The following is a 12,592-nucleotide window of genomic DNA, read 5'->3' as shown; positions in this document are numbered from 1 at the left end:
TCAGACTTTGTGTCTGAAGTAGAGGACATGTAATAGCTAGCCATGGAAAATTAGCTTGGATCAAGTGATCATGACTGGATTCATGAGTGGAATGGAAAGACAAAATTAGATTTGAAACTTCTGGGAGGATTCTTCATTTTGCAAGAGCAGCTTCTAAGAGATAGAGGGAAGAAGTTAATGAAATTAATGAAGCCAGCTGACCTGACAGGCTTCAGAAGGGGACCAAGACAGGAAAATGGCATTATTTTAAGTCAAAGATACGAAAGACCTAGAGCTTGCATCCCTCATAAAGGTTTAAATTTTGCACAGAAAAAATTGAGATCTACCGGGTTGAATGGAGGTTTTCAGGAGGATATTGGGAATAAACAGCCAATGGAATAAGATTGTTCAGGGAAGAAAGAGCTGTCTTATATGATCAGGAAGTGCAAGGCTAAAGGTACATTTATACAAAGGTTAGCTCATATAAAGGCCATTATTCAGCAAATATGGGTCCTCAGCCTTGCAAGTGCAAAGCAGGTAGGGAAGGAAGTGAACCTAATCTGAACTGGGGCATAGCCATGGTTAGCACGGTCCCAGACCAAACGGCTGCTTGGTTGCACGCTGGAGCTGCCTGCGTGGAGTGGAGATGTTACAGCACACCAGCTGCCCAGAAGCAGAAGCAAGTGTGTCGCAACATTTCTGGCATTTTTTTTTATTAGTTTCCAAGAAATGGGCTGGAGGCAACGGTTTCCCCCAGAGCGTGCCTAGGATGACTCAACCCTGCCTGCTCAAGTGAGCAAAGCGGCAGAGGGGCTGTAAAGACAGGCAAGGAGGATCAGGGCTGGCACAGGATGGAGAACGCGGGCACCGCGATGAGAACTTGCAATGGCACATGCTCTGCGCCCTGTGCAAAATGTTTGTTCCTGCAGGGTTTTGTTTGACCGGCAGCACCCTGCAGTGCAAAAGTTGCTGCCACTCTCCCGGTATTTCATCCTTGCCCTGGGAGCTGCTGAAATCATAAAAAGGCCTTTCAGAAAGAGACTTAAATTATCTCTGAAAAGCCGGGGGGGGCGCGTATTGGTTTTTTTTAAACCAGGCTCTGAGTGCAATGCATTAAAATGACAAAGGTAAGTCAAGCTCTTGCGATGACAAGAAATTCCTGTCTCAGTAATGTGTCTGGTACGTGTTTCGCTCTGGAGCAGCGCTGCTACGTGCTCCCCTGCCCGAGCACACAGAGCCGAGCACAAAACACCTGCCAGGCACTGACACCCCTCCGGGTGCATTCCTGGGGCAGCCGGGCCCCTCGGGGTGCTCGAAGCCGGGTTGTCCTCGGTCCCCCGTGCCCCGTGGCAATCCCCTGCCACAGGATGTGAACCAGGTGGTGCTGGTGAGGACGTGGAGCACAGGCATCAGCTACCGACCCCGAAGCGCAGCCACTCTGCTGCCAGTTAGCCAGCCTGGGGAGAGCCAGCCAGTAAAGCACCAGCCCTGCATCCTTTAAATTAACTTAAATCCCCCCAAATCTCTCTGCCTTCCCTGCCAGTCCCCTTCTTGACCAGCAGTGCATCCAGGACTGCAGCCTCAGATAACTCCTGCTGGCTTTTACTGTGATGAGTTCCTTTTAAGCAAGGGCAGGAATCACTGTAAGAGGCCACATCAGAGAGCCCTCCAGAGCCATGTCCTGTCTCAGACAGCAGTTGTGATTTTCTGGAGTTAGAAATTCAATTATTTCCTTTGAGCTGTCTGCAGCTATAAGTACTGCTCGCTCTTTGCATTGCTAAACACGTCTTGGCTGCGTGCCGCCCAGGGATCCCTGTGCTCGCCTCTCTAGTGTGAGGTGGTACAGCCCAACCTTATCAGTTTGACCCAAAATCAACTTCATCCTGCAATACCAGATAGATTAACAGAAACAGAGTAAAATATTTGTTTATTAAGTAGGAGATGAGGTTAGGCTTGCAGTAGTTAGACTGCAAATAGAGCAACAGCAAAATAAACGTAAGCAAGTGTAGCAGCGAAGGCTTTCTTATTAAATAGCTTGTCAAGCAGACTCCTTGAGATGTAACCAGAAGCTGGAGCTGTACCCATGGTACAATGCACGTAGAAGTGCAGTACCCGTACAAGTACAAGGTACAGTACAACTATTAGAGTGCTGCCTTCATTTGCGTGAACTAAAGCTAGTGTGAAGAGTCAGTGTCTTGGCCAAAGGCTGCTCTACTTTGTCATCCCTTCATATTCTCTTCCTTTCTTTCTTTTCTATTTGCAGCACAGGTCAGCTTTAGATGACAGCAATTTTAGTTTTATGTTCTAGATTTACTGTAATTGCCCCCTCAGTCTCTGGAACTTTCTGTTTCTCCCTTTTTTCTTTTCATCCTAACCTGCCTTTCCTGCCTCCAAACCAACACAAAAGCATCTTCAGTGACTCACTGCTCCCTAGCCCACATGTGGTTTCTTGCCTGTTTCACAGCACATGAAGCAGCCTCCTCTCTTGTACCTGCACCACCATTCAGATTTCACATACATATCACACTCACCTCAGTGGGTGTAGCCTTGCGGGTACAGCTAGTTGTTCCTACTCCTAATGGCTGCTACATGAAATAAATCATTAATTGTAGTAATCAAACAGCTGCTCTAGGACAGCTGCAGTCTCTGGGGTGTCACCAGCTTTCCACAGAGACCCCCGTATGACAAGTTAATGGTACAGGTGAGCAACTTGGTAACAAAGTCTAACCTGCTTCTCCTTCCAGACTCTATTACCAGTTTTTACATCTATTTTCACAGTGACTACATTCAAAATCCTATTAGCCTTGAGAGCGATGCAGGATCTCTGCTGGCAGAACATGAGCGTTATCAGCTCTGAATTTGTTGACTTAGGTTCCTACAAAAGTGGCCAAAGCACTTTTTGCAAGTACCAAAATTTGGCTTGCAGTTCTTATTGCAGTGGCCCTGCTCCTGCTGAGTACTGAGCACATATAACTTCCATGGGAGCCTGTGGCAGTGGTATTTGCTCAGTAGTGCAGGCTGATCTGTTACTCTGCCTGGAGACCTTGCTGCCTATCCCTGACACAAGGAATGTCTGGAGGGGAAGACAGCTTGAAATGCCAGGGGCTATGTATCTGGTGTAGAGCTGAAGACAGACAGCAACATTTTCTAAAGAGTTGAAGCCCCATTTTCAGTCAAATGGAAAATATTGTCCCTATTCATCTCAACACACCTGATACATGAGACTGAAGTTTGAATTAGGAGCCTGTGGATGATGGCTCACCCTGCAGGCAATGGAGAGAGTGAGCAATTCAGACCTTATGGCAGTTAAATCATCCACCGAAGGGTCTTCTCTCTCTCTGTGGAGGGTAGAGAGGATCTAGAGAGCAACTACGGCTCCTAAGGTGCAAGCAGAGAAGAGGGCTGAGCCTCTCTCAGCTCTCCGATGGGAGCATGGCAGTCCTGCTGTCCAGCCCCAGGCTGCATCACCCTCACACTGCCTCGGGCTTGTGTCCAGCTTTAGCCACGCCGATTCAGAAACTCCTCACTTTCTGTGGCTGGTCATTCTTTGCCAGTTTAGGGATCTAAGATGGCCCAGTAAGGGATCAGACAAGAGCCAGAGCCAGCATGAAGCCAGGAGAGGTGATGGAGTGGTAGAAATGCCTTTCTTAGCAGAAGCAGAAAGCTGCTAGATTGGCCCCATCATAAATAGGCTCTTCAGCATAAAGTGCCTAGTGTGAGTCGGAATGAACCCGCTTCCCAAACCACTTAGATGTTTTCTGATAACTGTCCCTTGCCTGGCTCTTGGCATCAGCCCATGTTACACCCTCGTGTCTGGGACTCTGTAATAAAGATAAGGCAGGTTGTATCGCACAATGGAAGCTCAGTCTGAGGCTCAGCTGAACAACCGTCCTGGGGAGATTTCCAGATCCAGTAAGTGTCTGTTGTCTCCAGCTGGGCCATCGATAATCGGCTCTGCTATAAAGCTTGGACTTTGGGCTGAGAAATTCTCTGTGGAGGCTCTCAGGGGAGAGCCTCTAATGGGTTACATCTATAGAGGAGGCTTGAAGCCATTTCATTCTTTCAAACAGCCCTGAAAACTGCATCTCTGATGGACTGTTCCAGGAATGAATCACACTGTTTCTGAGAGCAGTACTCAGGGTTGTCTGAAGGGTTTGCCTTATACAGACACCGCAAGAGCTGTTGGAAAGAATTGCATGAATGAGAGAAAAAGAGCAGTGCCCAGTGTCTTCATTCCCCTAAAGCTCAGGTACAGACAGCTTTTTTCCCCTGTAACTAGACTTGCTTTCAAGCTTGAAGTGTTCACTACTCTAACTCCATGTCATCTGATCATTCGTAGGGCACAGCACAGACCAGGTGAGGCATGGGGTTCAAGGTAAAACCAACATCAGCAGTGAGATCTAGGTCTGACTTATCCACTCCAGGAGCAGGTTGGAAAACAAATTTGCGGAGCAAGCCTGCAAAGAAGAGGAACAGCTCCATTTTGGCCAGTCCTTCTCCAAGGCAAGCCCTTCGTCCTGAAAACAACCAGGAGAGAAGTAAACGATCAGCACCATAACTGTTAGTGTTGATGTCTGAGACCTTCTAAACTGGATGTACAGTCTGTAAGAGCAGGCTGCCGAGGTAGGAAATTTTTCCTTCCTTCTCTCTGTATATTAGAGGTGCTACTGACTTGGTCTCAAACCACACAGAAGCCTGTAGGTATGTGAGACCATTCAGTGACCATGGGTAAACCAGTGTCTCCCAGATCTTCCAAGGGAGAAGTGGTTACCTACAGCAATGGTTGACAGGACAAATTACCAGAAAACCCTTATCCTATGTTCTGTGTCCCCCAACTTGCATACTTTCTTAAAATCCGTGGGAACTGTGCCCCAGGTGGTGCACACATTACCCCTCTCACCTATGGAGAATGGAATAAATGCCTCTCTCCTAATGAAGTTCCCATCAGCATCCAGGAAATGGGAAGGGTTGAACTGATCTGGGGTTTTCCAGTGTAACTCATCATTCAGAGCAGAGGTCAGCAGCGGAATGATCTCTGTACCCTAAAAGGGATCAAAGAAACTCAGAGTAGCTGTTTAGAGCAGATCACTTTCCTAGTTGATCCAGGCTGCTTTCTTTTTTCTAATGTGAAGAGGCAAATAAGATTGAGCCATGGCAGACAGAACTGGGGGATGTTTCCCTGCCCCACTGTGGCTCTGCCTGTTATCAGTAGCTGCTGCTCTCCTTTTGGACCACAAAACATTCCCTTCTTACAGAGTCAGATCTTTCAAGAAAGATACTGAAGTAGAGGTTCCATATTTGGCATTTAATTAACTCTCTGGTTATTCTGGATTCAAACAGCTGTAACAGACCACAGTCCAGCGCATGTTTATAATAGCTGTCCTGGATCTAAGACAAGGGATCACATCATAGATTAAACCACACATCATGCTATCTTTAGATTTTTATATTTTTCTTCCTGTCTGCTTTAAATAAAACTGTAAGGAATCTGTGCAGTGCAAGCTGCTAGCCTCAAAGCTCACCTTAGGAATCACATAGCCTTGGAAATTCACATCGGTAGGAGTTGATCGTGATACACCCATTGGTACAATATTGGCAAACCTTTGTATTTCATGTATCACTGCATCTGTGTAAGGCATTTTTTTCCGGTCCTCCAACTTAGGCAGCTCTCCTGGTTCAATGACATGGTCCATTTCTTCCTGAATCTTTCCTTGGAGGGAGGAAAGGATTAAGAAGCTGATAACCCTCTTATCTTGTAACTGAAATGGCCTCCAGTTTGGCCAAGATGAAGAAAAGCAAAAACTTTAAGGGGTGTTTGGGAAAAGCAGAAGTGGGTAAGTCAGGGCATGGTGTGGTTTTTTCAGGTTTGTTGTTGAGCCATGGGAGCTTGAATGGAGTCACTACAGCACACACCATGCCTGATTCTGATCACACACCTTTGTTACCCCACAGCCTTCAACAGAAATCAGATCAGAATCAGCTCCTGAGGAGACCTTTAGTGACGTAAGCCCATAGCCTGCAGGAGAATAACGATGGGGGAGCTTAACTGTAACTGTAGACTGGCCCTTAGCCTCTCCCACTTGGCTGGGCTGGTTTATTGCAATCCAGCTGAATAAAATTCCTTTGTAAAGTCAACGGTTGTTATCTCTCTCAGAGTACTCAGAATAATTACTCTAGACAACACTGAATGAGTTACACTCCCTTCCACAACCAAAGCTTTAAGCATGCAACAGTATATTGTACAAGAGGACTTCTCAGCCTTACTCTGAATTTCTGGGTATTTCATCATCAGAAGAAGTCCCCAGCGCACAGTTGTAGAAGTAGTCTCAGTCCCAGCGGCAAAGAGGTCCAGGGTTGAAAACAACAGGTTTCTGTTATTGAACATAGTGTGGGGTTTCTTTGACTCCTTCAAAAAATACAGGTAATAGCCATAAATTCTACAGCAAGTGATACCAATATGTGGCTGTGTTGCCACCATTTTTATCTGTATTTTTAGCTTTTTGTGACTTTATATGCTCTGGGAAACTAAATGTTTAGTATTTTAGCATTAGGGCCTATGCTGTATGGAATTTGTCTGGTCCCAAGCTTATGTGCAATCCCCAGGTCTAGATATTAGGTTAGTTGGAATTTAGTTACTGCAATGAAGTTTATCACTGTACCATTCTTGAAGGAAGGTTTGGGATGATCTCCTCCCAATAAATGGTAACTTATTTCCCCCACACGGGACATCTTGACAATTAGATCCCTTTAACCAGCAGTTTCAGTGGAGCAAGTACAGCGCAGCTCACTGTGAGTATGAGCTTTGACATATTCTGCTCACTGCAGTTCTTCTGTTTCCACTCACTCCCAGTCCCTGACAGATGGTCAGTCCTAATATTAAGTCAGAGCTAAGAGAATAGAAAGACTCTGGGACTTAGCTTTAAAGTACCTGTTGTTGCTTCATCAGAAAGGCATCAACAAAGCCTGTTAAGTTATTTTCATTAAACTCTTCTTTGTGTTCCTGGAAGAGCTTCTGGAGAAAAGCGTTCAGTTCACTGACATTTTGTAGCACAGTCTTGGAAGCTCCAGAGAGGAATCCAAGGGATGGGTAGAAATTATATAACTGTGGAGCAAGAGAAGTCTTACTGTTAATTGGCATTTTGAACACATACTGATGTCTCAAATCACACTGCTGGTCCCTTGTCCCACGCCCTGGCATTTCAGGCTGTAATTCCCTCACATTCTCTTGTACAGTCCAAAGAGCTATGAATTGCTGCAGGAATAGTGTTTTCTCTGTTACACCTCTGCATGGGTCCTTGCCATGACTTTTGGGAGACTCATCAACTTACTCTTCTTTCAGGGCTTCCAGCTGTGTAGGTGGTGGGACAGAGGGTCTCAGATGTGAAATATTGGAAAGTGAGCATTGTACCTATTCCAGGGAAAGCCCTCGGATGTGTCACATCCTATGGCAGAAGGGAGTTGAACTGGCCACCTCCACAGACAGACAATATTGCTGGGTCAACACGGTGCTTTCCAAGCCAAGTAGCTTAGGCACAGCACCGAGCTGACCCAACTACACTGTTCTAGCAGCTGGACTGGGCACAGCGTTGCGGTATGTCCTATGGAGATATGTGCTGTCAGGAGAAAGGAGGGGTCTCACCCCCATCATCCCATGAGAGCTGTGCACATCTTCAAGGAGACCACTAGCTGCCCTGCCAGACAATTAAACAAACACCCGATGTTAGCTGGTGCCTCATCCTGGGATAGTGTCTGTACATGGTGTGTAACTCTGACCTGTGCTCAGGTGGTGCTTTTTGGGCTTAGCTGGTCTGGAGTTACAGCCAGCTGCAGACTTCAGTGCAGCTCAGAAAGACGACTCCACTGGAGTTCAAAGCAGAAGCTTTGTGTCAGGAAGGAACAGGCTTTATATCAGCTGTTAGTTTGCTAAGATTGAGTTTCAGTGGCCAAAATAAAAGAAAAAGAAGTTTGTCAAACCTGGTTCTAGGGGAGGCAGAACTAAGACAGTTGCTGAAGGTGTAATGGAGGCAGATTTGAGATGGCATTTCAAGGCCGATCTCTGATATGAAAGACATATTGTGCTTCTGCTCTTCAGAGAGGGTAAAGTAGTTCCTTTTGTGAAGACTTTGTGTTTTTTCTTTTACTAATAAGCTTCAAAGACTAAGCGCAGGACCCTGGGAATATGTGCATTGTGGATACAGAACTGCAGATGTGTTCTGTACAGGCTGCTGGCTGGCTGATAATGTTCTTGTTCTCAAGAAGCAAGACATGGGAGGCCAGGAGGACAAACATGGGCAACCGGATATCCCCCCGAAACCTAAAAGCTAAAACATAAAATCAAGCTCTTACCAGCACCATAGGGGAGCCCAACAGCTTAGTGTTTTCATTTATCAGCTTCAGCAAAGTTAGAAATACAGGATCATCATATTCAAACCTCTCTCCAAACAATACAGAGCAGATGACATTGGATACAGCATTGTTGAGTATCATCTTCGTATCAAACGGTTTCCCTGTATTTCAAGCAATGAAAACAAATGATGGTGTGATTATGCTTATTTCTATATGGTTTCCTATGGAAATGTAGTCCTGAGCTCCCAAAGAAAAAACTCATTCACCACCCAGAATGCATAGCAGGGAACTCGGTTTCAATGTTTTAAGGCCTTGGTTTAATAACCTACTTCAACGTATGCTGAACTTTAACCATGAGATACCATTTGCTCCGAGTTAAACTTTCATTAATCTTTATTGTTCTGCTAGACAAGTTTTCTGTCTCTGGATGAAAGTCTTAACACTCACCATGATAGGATTCAAAATATTTGATAAGGGAATTTACTTCCTCCAGGATTCGGATCTCAATGGTTCTCCTTCCCATTCCAAAATCTCTCAGTGTGGACAAGGTGAATCTTCTCATAGTTTTCCATAGCTCTCCATGGCTGAATGCTATGCCTAAAATAAAGGTGTAACATCCTTATGTTACCCGTGGTTAATAAACGTTTATAAGGCCTTCTTACACACTGGTACCAAAGCTGCTTGATACACTGTTATATAAACAAAAAGCAATCTGTAAGAGGATGATACTCTCTGCTGTAAGAATATAATGAACGTATACAAACTGCAAGAACTAACCAACCAGAAGGTCACTTACCATTTCCTTGTGTCATTTTCCTGAATATGGGTATTTCTGCCCTCTCTCCAAATTCTTCAGCGTGATTTAAAAGGGCATCCTTGATGGTTTCATATCCAGCCAGTACTACAGCTTTCCTGGGTCCAAAATACACAGTGAAGACATTGCCATATATCTTGGAGAGCTGTCAAGGTGAATAAATATGTTCCTTCAAAACCAGATCTGGACCCAAACGCTAGCACTAGCCACCCCAGATGGTTTCTAGCCCCAAAGGAGCCTCCCAGCCCTGCCTGAAGTCTCCAGGCGCTGCTGTAATGCAACTAATGAGCAACAGCTATCAATTGCCAGCATCTCTGCTTGCACCCTGTTTGCACAACAAGGTGTCTGCTATCACTGCTTCTATCAGAGAAGTCAATAAAATGCCATTGCATTCCTGTGGTGTTCTGCAGTAACAGGCCAGCGTAGTGATACTACCATTCAGAGGCTGGTTAGAAAATGCTGTAGCAGGCAGGCCTGTTTATTTTAATGCTGTTGACCTGAGGCAAGCAGGCGTGCACACATCTTTGAGGCTGAAGCCACAAACACTACAAAAACAAAGCTAGACAATAACTCTTTCTTTCAGGACAGCACTTGTCTCTAATTATGGCAAGGCGGGTAGTGTTGCAGTCACTGCAAAATTATTTGCTGGCCACCAGAAACTTGAATCCAACTAGGAAGCATTTTCTTGTAGATAATGTCACAGGAGCTCTAGGCTTTTATAGCAAATTAAATATGAATCATCTGTTACACAGAAGGCTGGCTTTGACAATCTAATCATTCACTCGGTATTTTAGACTTCGTTTAAACACACTGCAAGCCATCCGCTCCAAATGTCTTCTTGTTTCCGATGTGCCTGGGTTACCATTTGCTATGCATTAGATACATTCCGAAAATTGAATTTCAGATTAGAAGCAGCTCCTGTTATTACACCAGACAAATTGAATTTGTTTTCATCAAACGGTGGTTTGACGGCTTGGGAGATAATATTAACACTGGTTCTTTCATCCCCATCAGCTCACAGAGTGTGTGGCAGAGCCAGAGGCAGGGAATCACAGCCGCCTCGTAGCCTTCCTTTGGTCATTTCTTTGCATTAGTACTTCTTGGCATCAACCCTGTTTTTTCTCAGCAACATAAGTATTGGATGTGGCAGGCCTGAAAGCCTAAAGAAAGCTGCTTGGCAGATTATAGGAAATGAGTCTGGTGCCTTCCTGTGACATTTGTATCATAAAATCCTCCAGTATCACCAAAATCAGTTTTTCTTCCATACCAGCAGCCTCAAACATACATATGATCAGATGGGAGCTCAGAACCAGAAGCCCATCAAAACTGTGCTCTGCACAGTCCTCTGCACCATAAATCAAGGCAGATGAACACTGCATGACTGTTATAGGAATTCTGTACTTTTGCAGCCCGGGATACCCTTTCTTCTATGTCTAACTGGAGAATCTCAGTGTTTGCACTGCCCCCTCACTGCAGCTCTTCAGGTGGCTGAAGGAGTTCACTGGGGACTGGGTTTCCCCGGTCATAGATGTCTGGTAGGCACACACACAGGTCACTCACAGCACCTCAACTGTCCCTACAGCAACCAGAAGAAATCTGAATTCACATTGGCTTGTCCCCACCTCCCTATGGGAACACAGCAGACACTTTCTGAAACGAGCATTGCACCTGGCTTTATACTACTGAAGTATTTTTTTTCTCTTTTAGAAATATAAGTATCCATAGAGCTGCATAAGAAAAAGCAATTTGTTTACCTAGACATATAAAAGCCATGCATCAAGTCTTAAATAACCCTGGCCAGTGTGTGTGTGCAGGAGAAGGGTTGGGGAGGCAGAGTTGAGCTTTGCATTGCAGGGGATGATACCCTTCCTCCCTTCCTCCCTTCCTTTCTTCCTTCCTTCCTTCCTTCTTTCCTTCCTTACTAACTGCCTTCAGTGGGAGAGGTCTGTCTGCAGTGAGACATCTCTTGATGGCAAATAGTCCTGATCTGTCAGCAGGCTGGCCCAACTCGGGTCTTCTACCTGCAGCCTCTGAGGGGCTCAAAATACCAACAATATGGAGCTGATTGCAAGAGGTGGAGGTCTACACTTGTGTGTGTATGAAGGAAGGAATGTGTGTATTATGTTTATATATATAAATATATGTATGTGTGTATACCTCTGAAGGTAAAGTCACCCTGCCAGTCTGCCTATACGCCAAATATCTCATTTCTGCCCTCCACACAACGCAAACACAATTACATCTCCATTTCCTTAGTTGCATTTCTTGCTTCAGGAATTGCCTGTTTTCCTCCTGCCTGCTCACTCAGACCCTACCTCTGTCAGCGACTGGAACGGCTTTTTCAGGTCCACCACATTCAAGTTTCCAATCAGAGGAAGAGGTCGTGGCCCAGGAGGCAAACTGCAAACCGATTTCTTCAAGCTGGTAAGAAAGTAAAGAAGAGCGACCAGCCCTGCTGCCAAATACAGCAGCAAGCTAGAGCCCACGTACTGCAGCAAACTCTGTATGGCCATGTCTAAATCAAAGTGTGGGTATGAGCATCTTGGGTTCCCTTTATAGCCCTTCTGTCATTGCCTGAACACACCTTCTGAGGAAGTGGCTTTACACAGAGAAAAGGACTCTGAGGTCTTGTTTACTTCCATTTGGACCCGATGTACTTTTTTTCTTGCCAAATAAAGCACCCTATTTTATTCTGAAACATGGATTACCTTAATCTGGAGCTCCTATTTCATCTACAACACTGGGGCAAGGTGTTTGTTTCCCAGTGAAAATCTGTGTCATGGACATGTTGTGGTCTATGTGATTTCAAGGGCAGCATTAAGGGACAGGACCCGTGCTGGATTGCTGTCACGTGCCAGGTCACAGGACTCAGCTAGACCACTGGTGATGCAATGGGGGAAGCAGGACACAGGAGGGAAAGCCCACAATAATGCATGGCCCAGAGTGCAGCTGGCAAGAAAGTCCTCACGGAAGAGAAGGCTGACCAAGGAGGGGTTGGAACGATGGTGGCATGAAGATGTGCTAATTCAGGACTGCAGGCGGGAGTAGGTCTACTTACAGGTGGCAGCTCTAATTCTCTTTGCTTGCCTACCACCCCAGTAAAATCACCTCCTTGAGCAACACAGTGTTTTCATTGCTGACACTGTTACTGATCTTTGTCCCCCAAATCCTCTACCGGCAATCCCCAAATGCCCCTGAAATCACTTCAGTCACTATTTTGCAGGTTACTGTCCAGAGAAATGTGCGTCTCGATGTCCATCTCTGTGTCTGAGTTTGGTGATGACTCCTTCCCCGCTGTCCTGCCTGTTTATGAGCAGATGCATGCAATCCTCTAGCAGAAACCATCCCCTCCAGGTAATCCTTCTGCCCAGATTGGGAAAGAGATCCCGGATCTTTGTAACCTGGGAGGAGCGAGGACCAGGCTCTGCAGCTGGCCAGGCAGAGTACTGAGGA

The 12,592-nt window shown here is 45.7% G+C and overlaps 1 protein-coding gene across 1 annotated transcript; it reads right to left on the bottom strand.

The window, feature by feature from the left end:
- Nucleotides 1-4,308: 4,308 nt before the first annotated feature.
- On the bottom strand, nt 4,309-11,652 carry LOC126034178 (cytochrome P450 2K4-like). Its single transcript, XM_049791604.1, has 9 exons — nt 11,455-11,652; nt 9,122-9,284; nt 8,773-8,922; nt 8,326-8,486; nt 6,908-7,081; nt 6,244-6,385; nt 5,502-5,689; nt 4,880-5,021; nt 4,309-4,496 (listed from the first exon to the last, which is right to left on the bottom strand). Exons 1-9 carry the CDS (start codon nt 11,650-11,652, stop codon nt 4,309-4,311), a joined length of 1,506 nt encoding a protein of 501 aa, XP_049647561.1.
- Between the last annotated feature and the right edge of the window lie 940 nt (nt 11,653-12,592).

Source organism: Accipiter gentilis, chromosome 33, assembly GCF_929443795.1.
Source record: "Accipiter gentilis chromosome 33, bAccGen1.1, whole genome shotgun sequence".
In the NCBI taxonomy this organism is placed as follows: Eukaryota; Metazoa; Chordata; class Aves; order Accipitriformes; family Accipitridae; genus Astur; species Astur gentilis.
The sequence above is the reverse complement of the archived record's forward strand: the minus strand, read 5'-3'. Positions and strand labels throughout refer to the sequence as shown.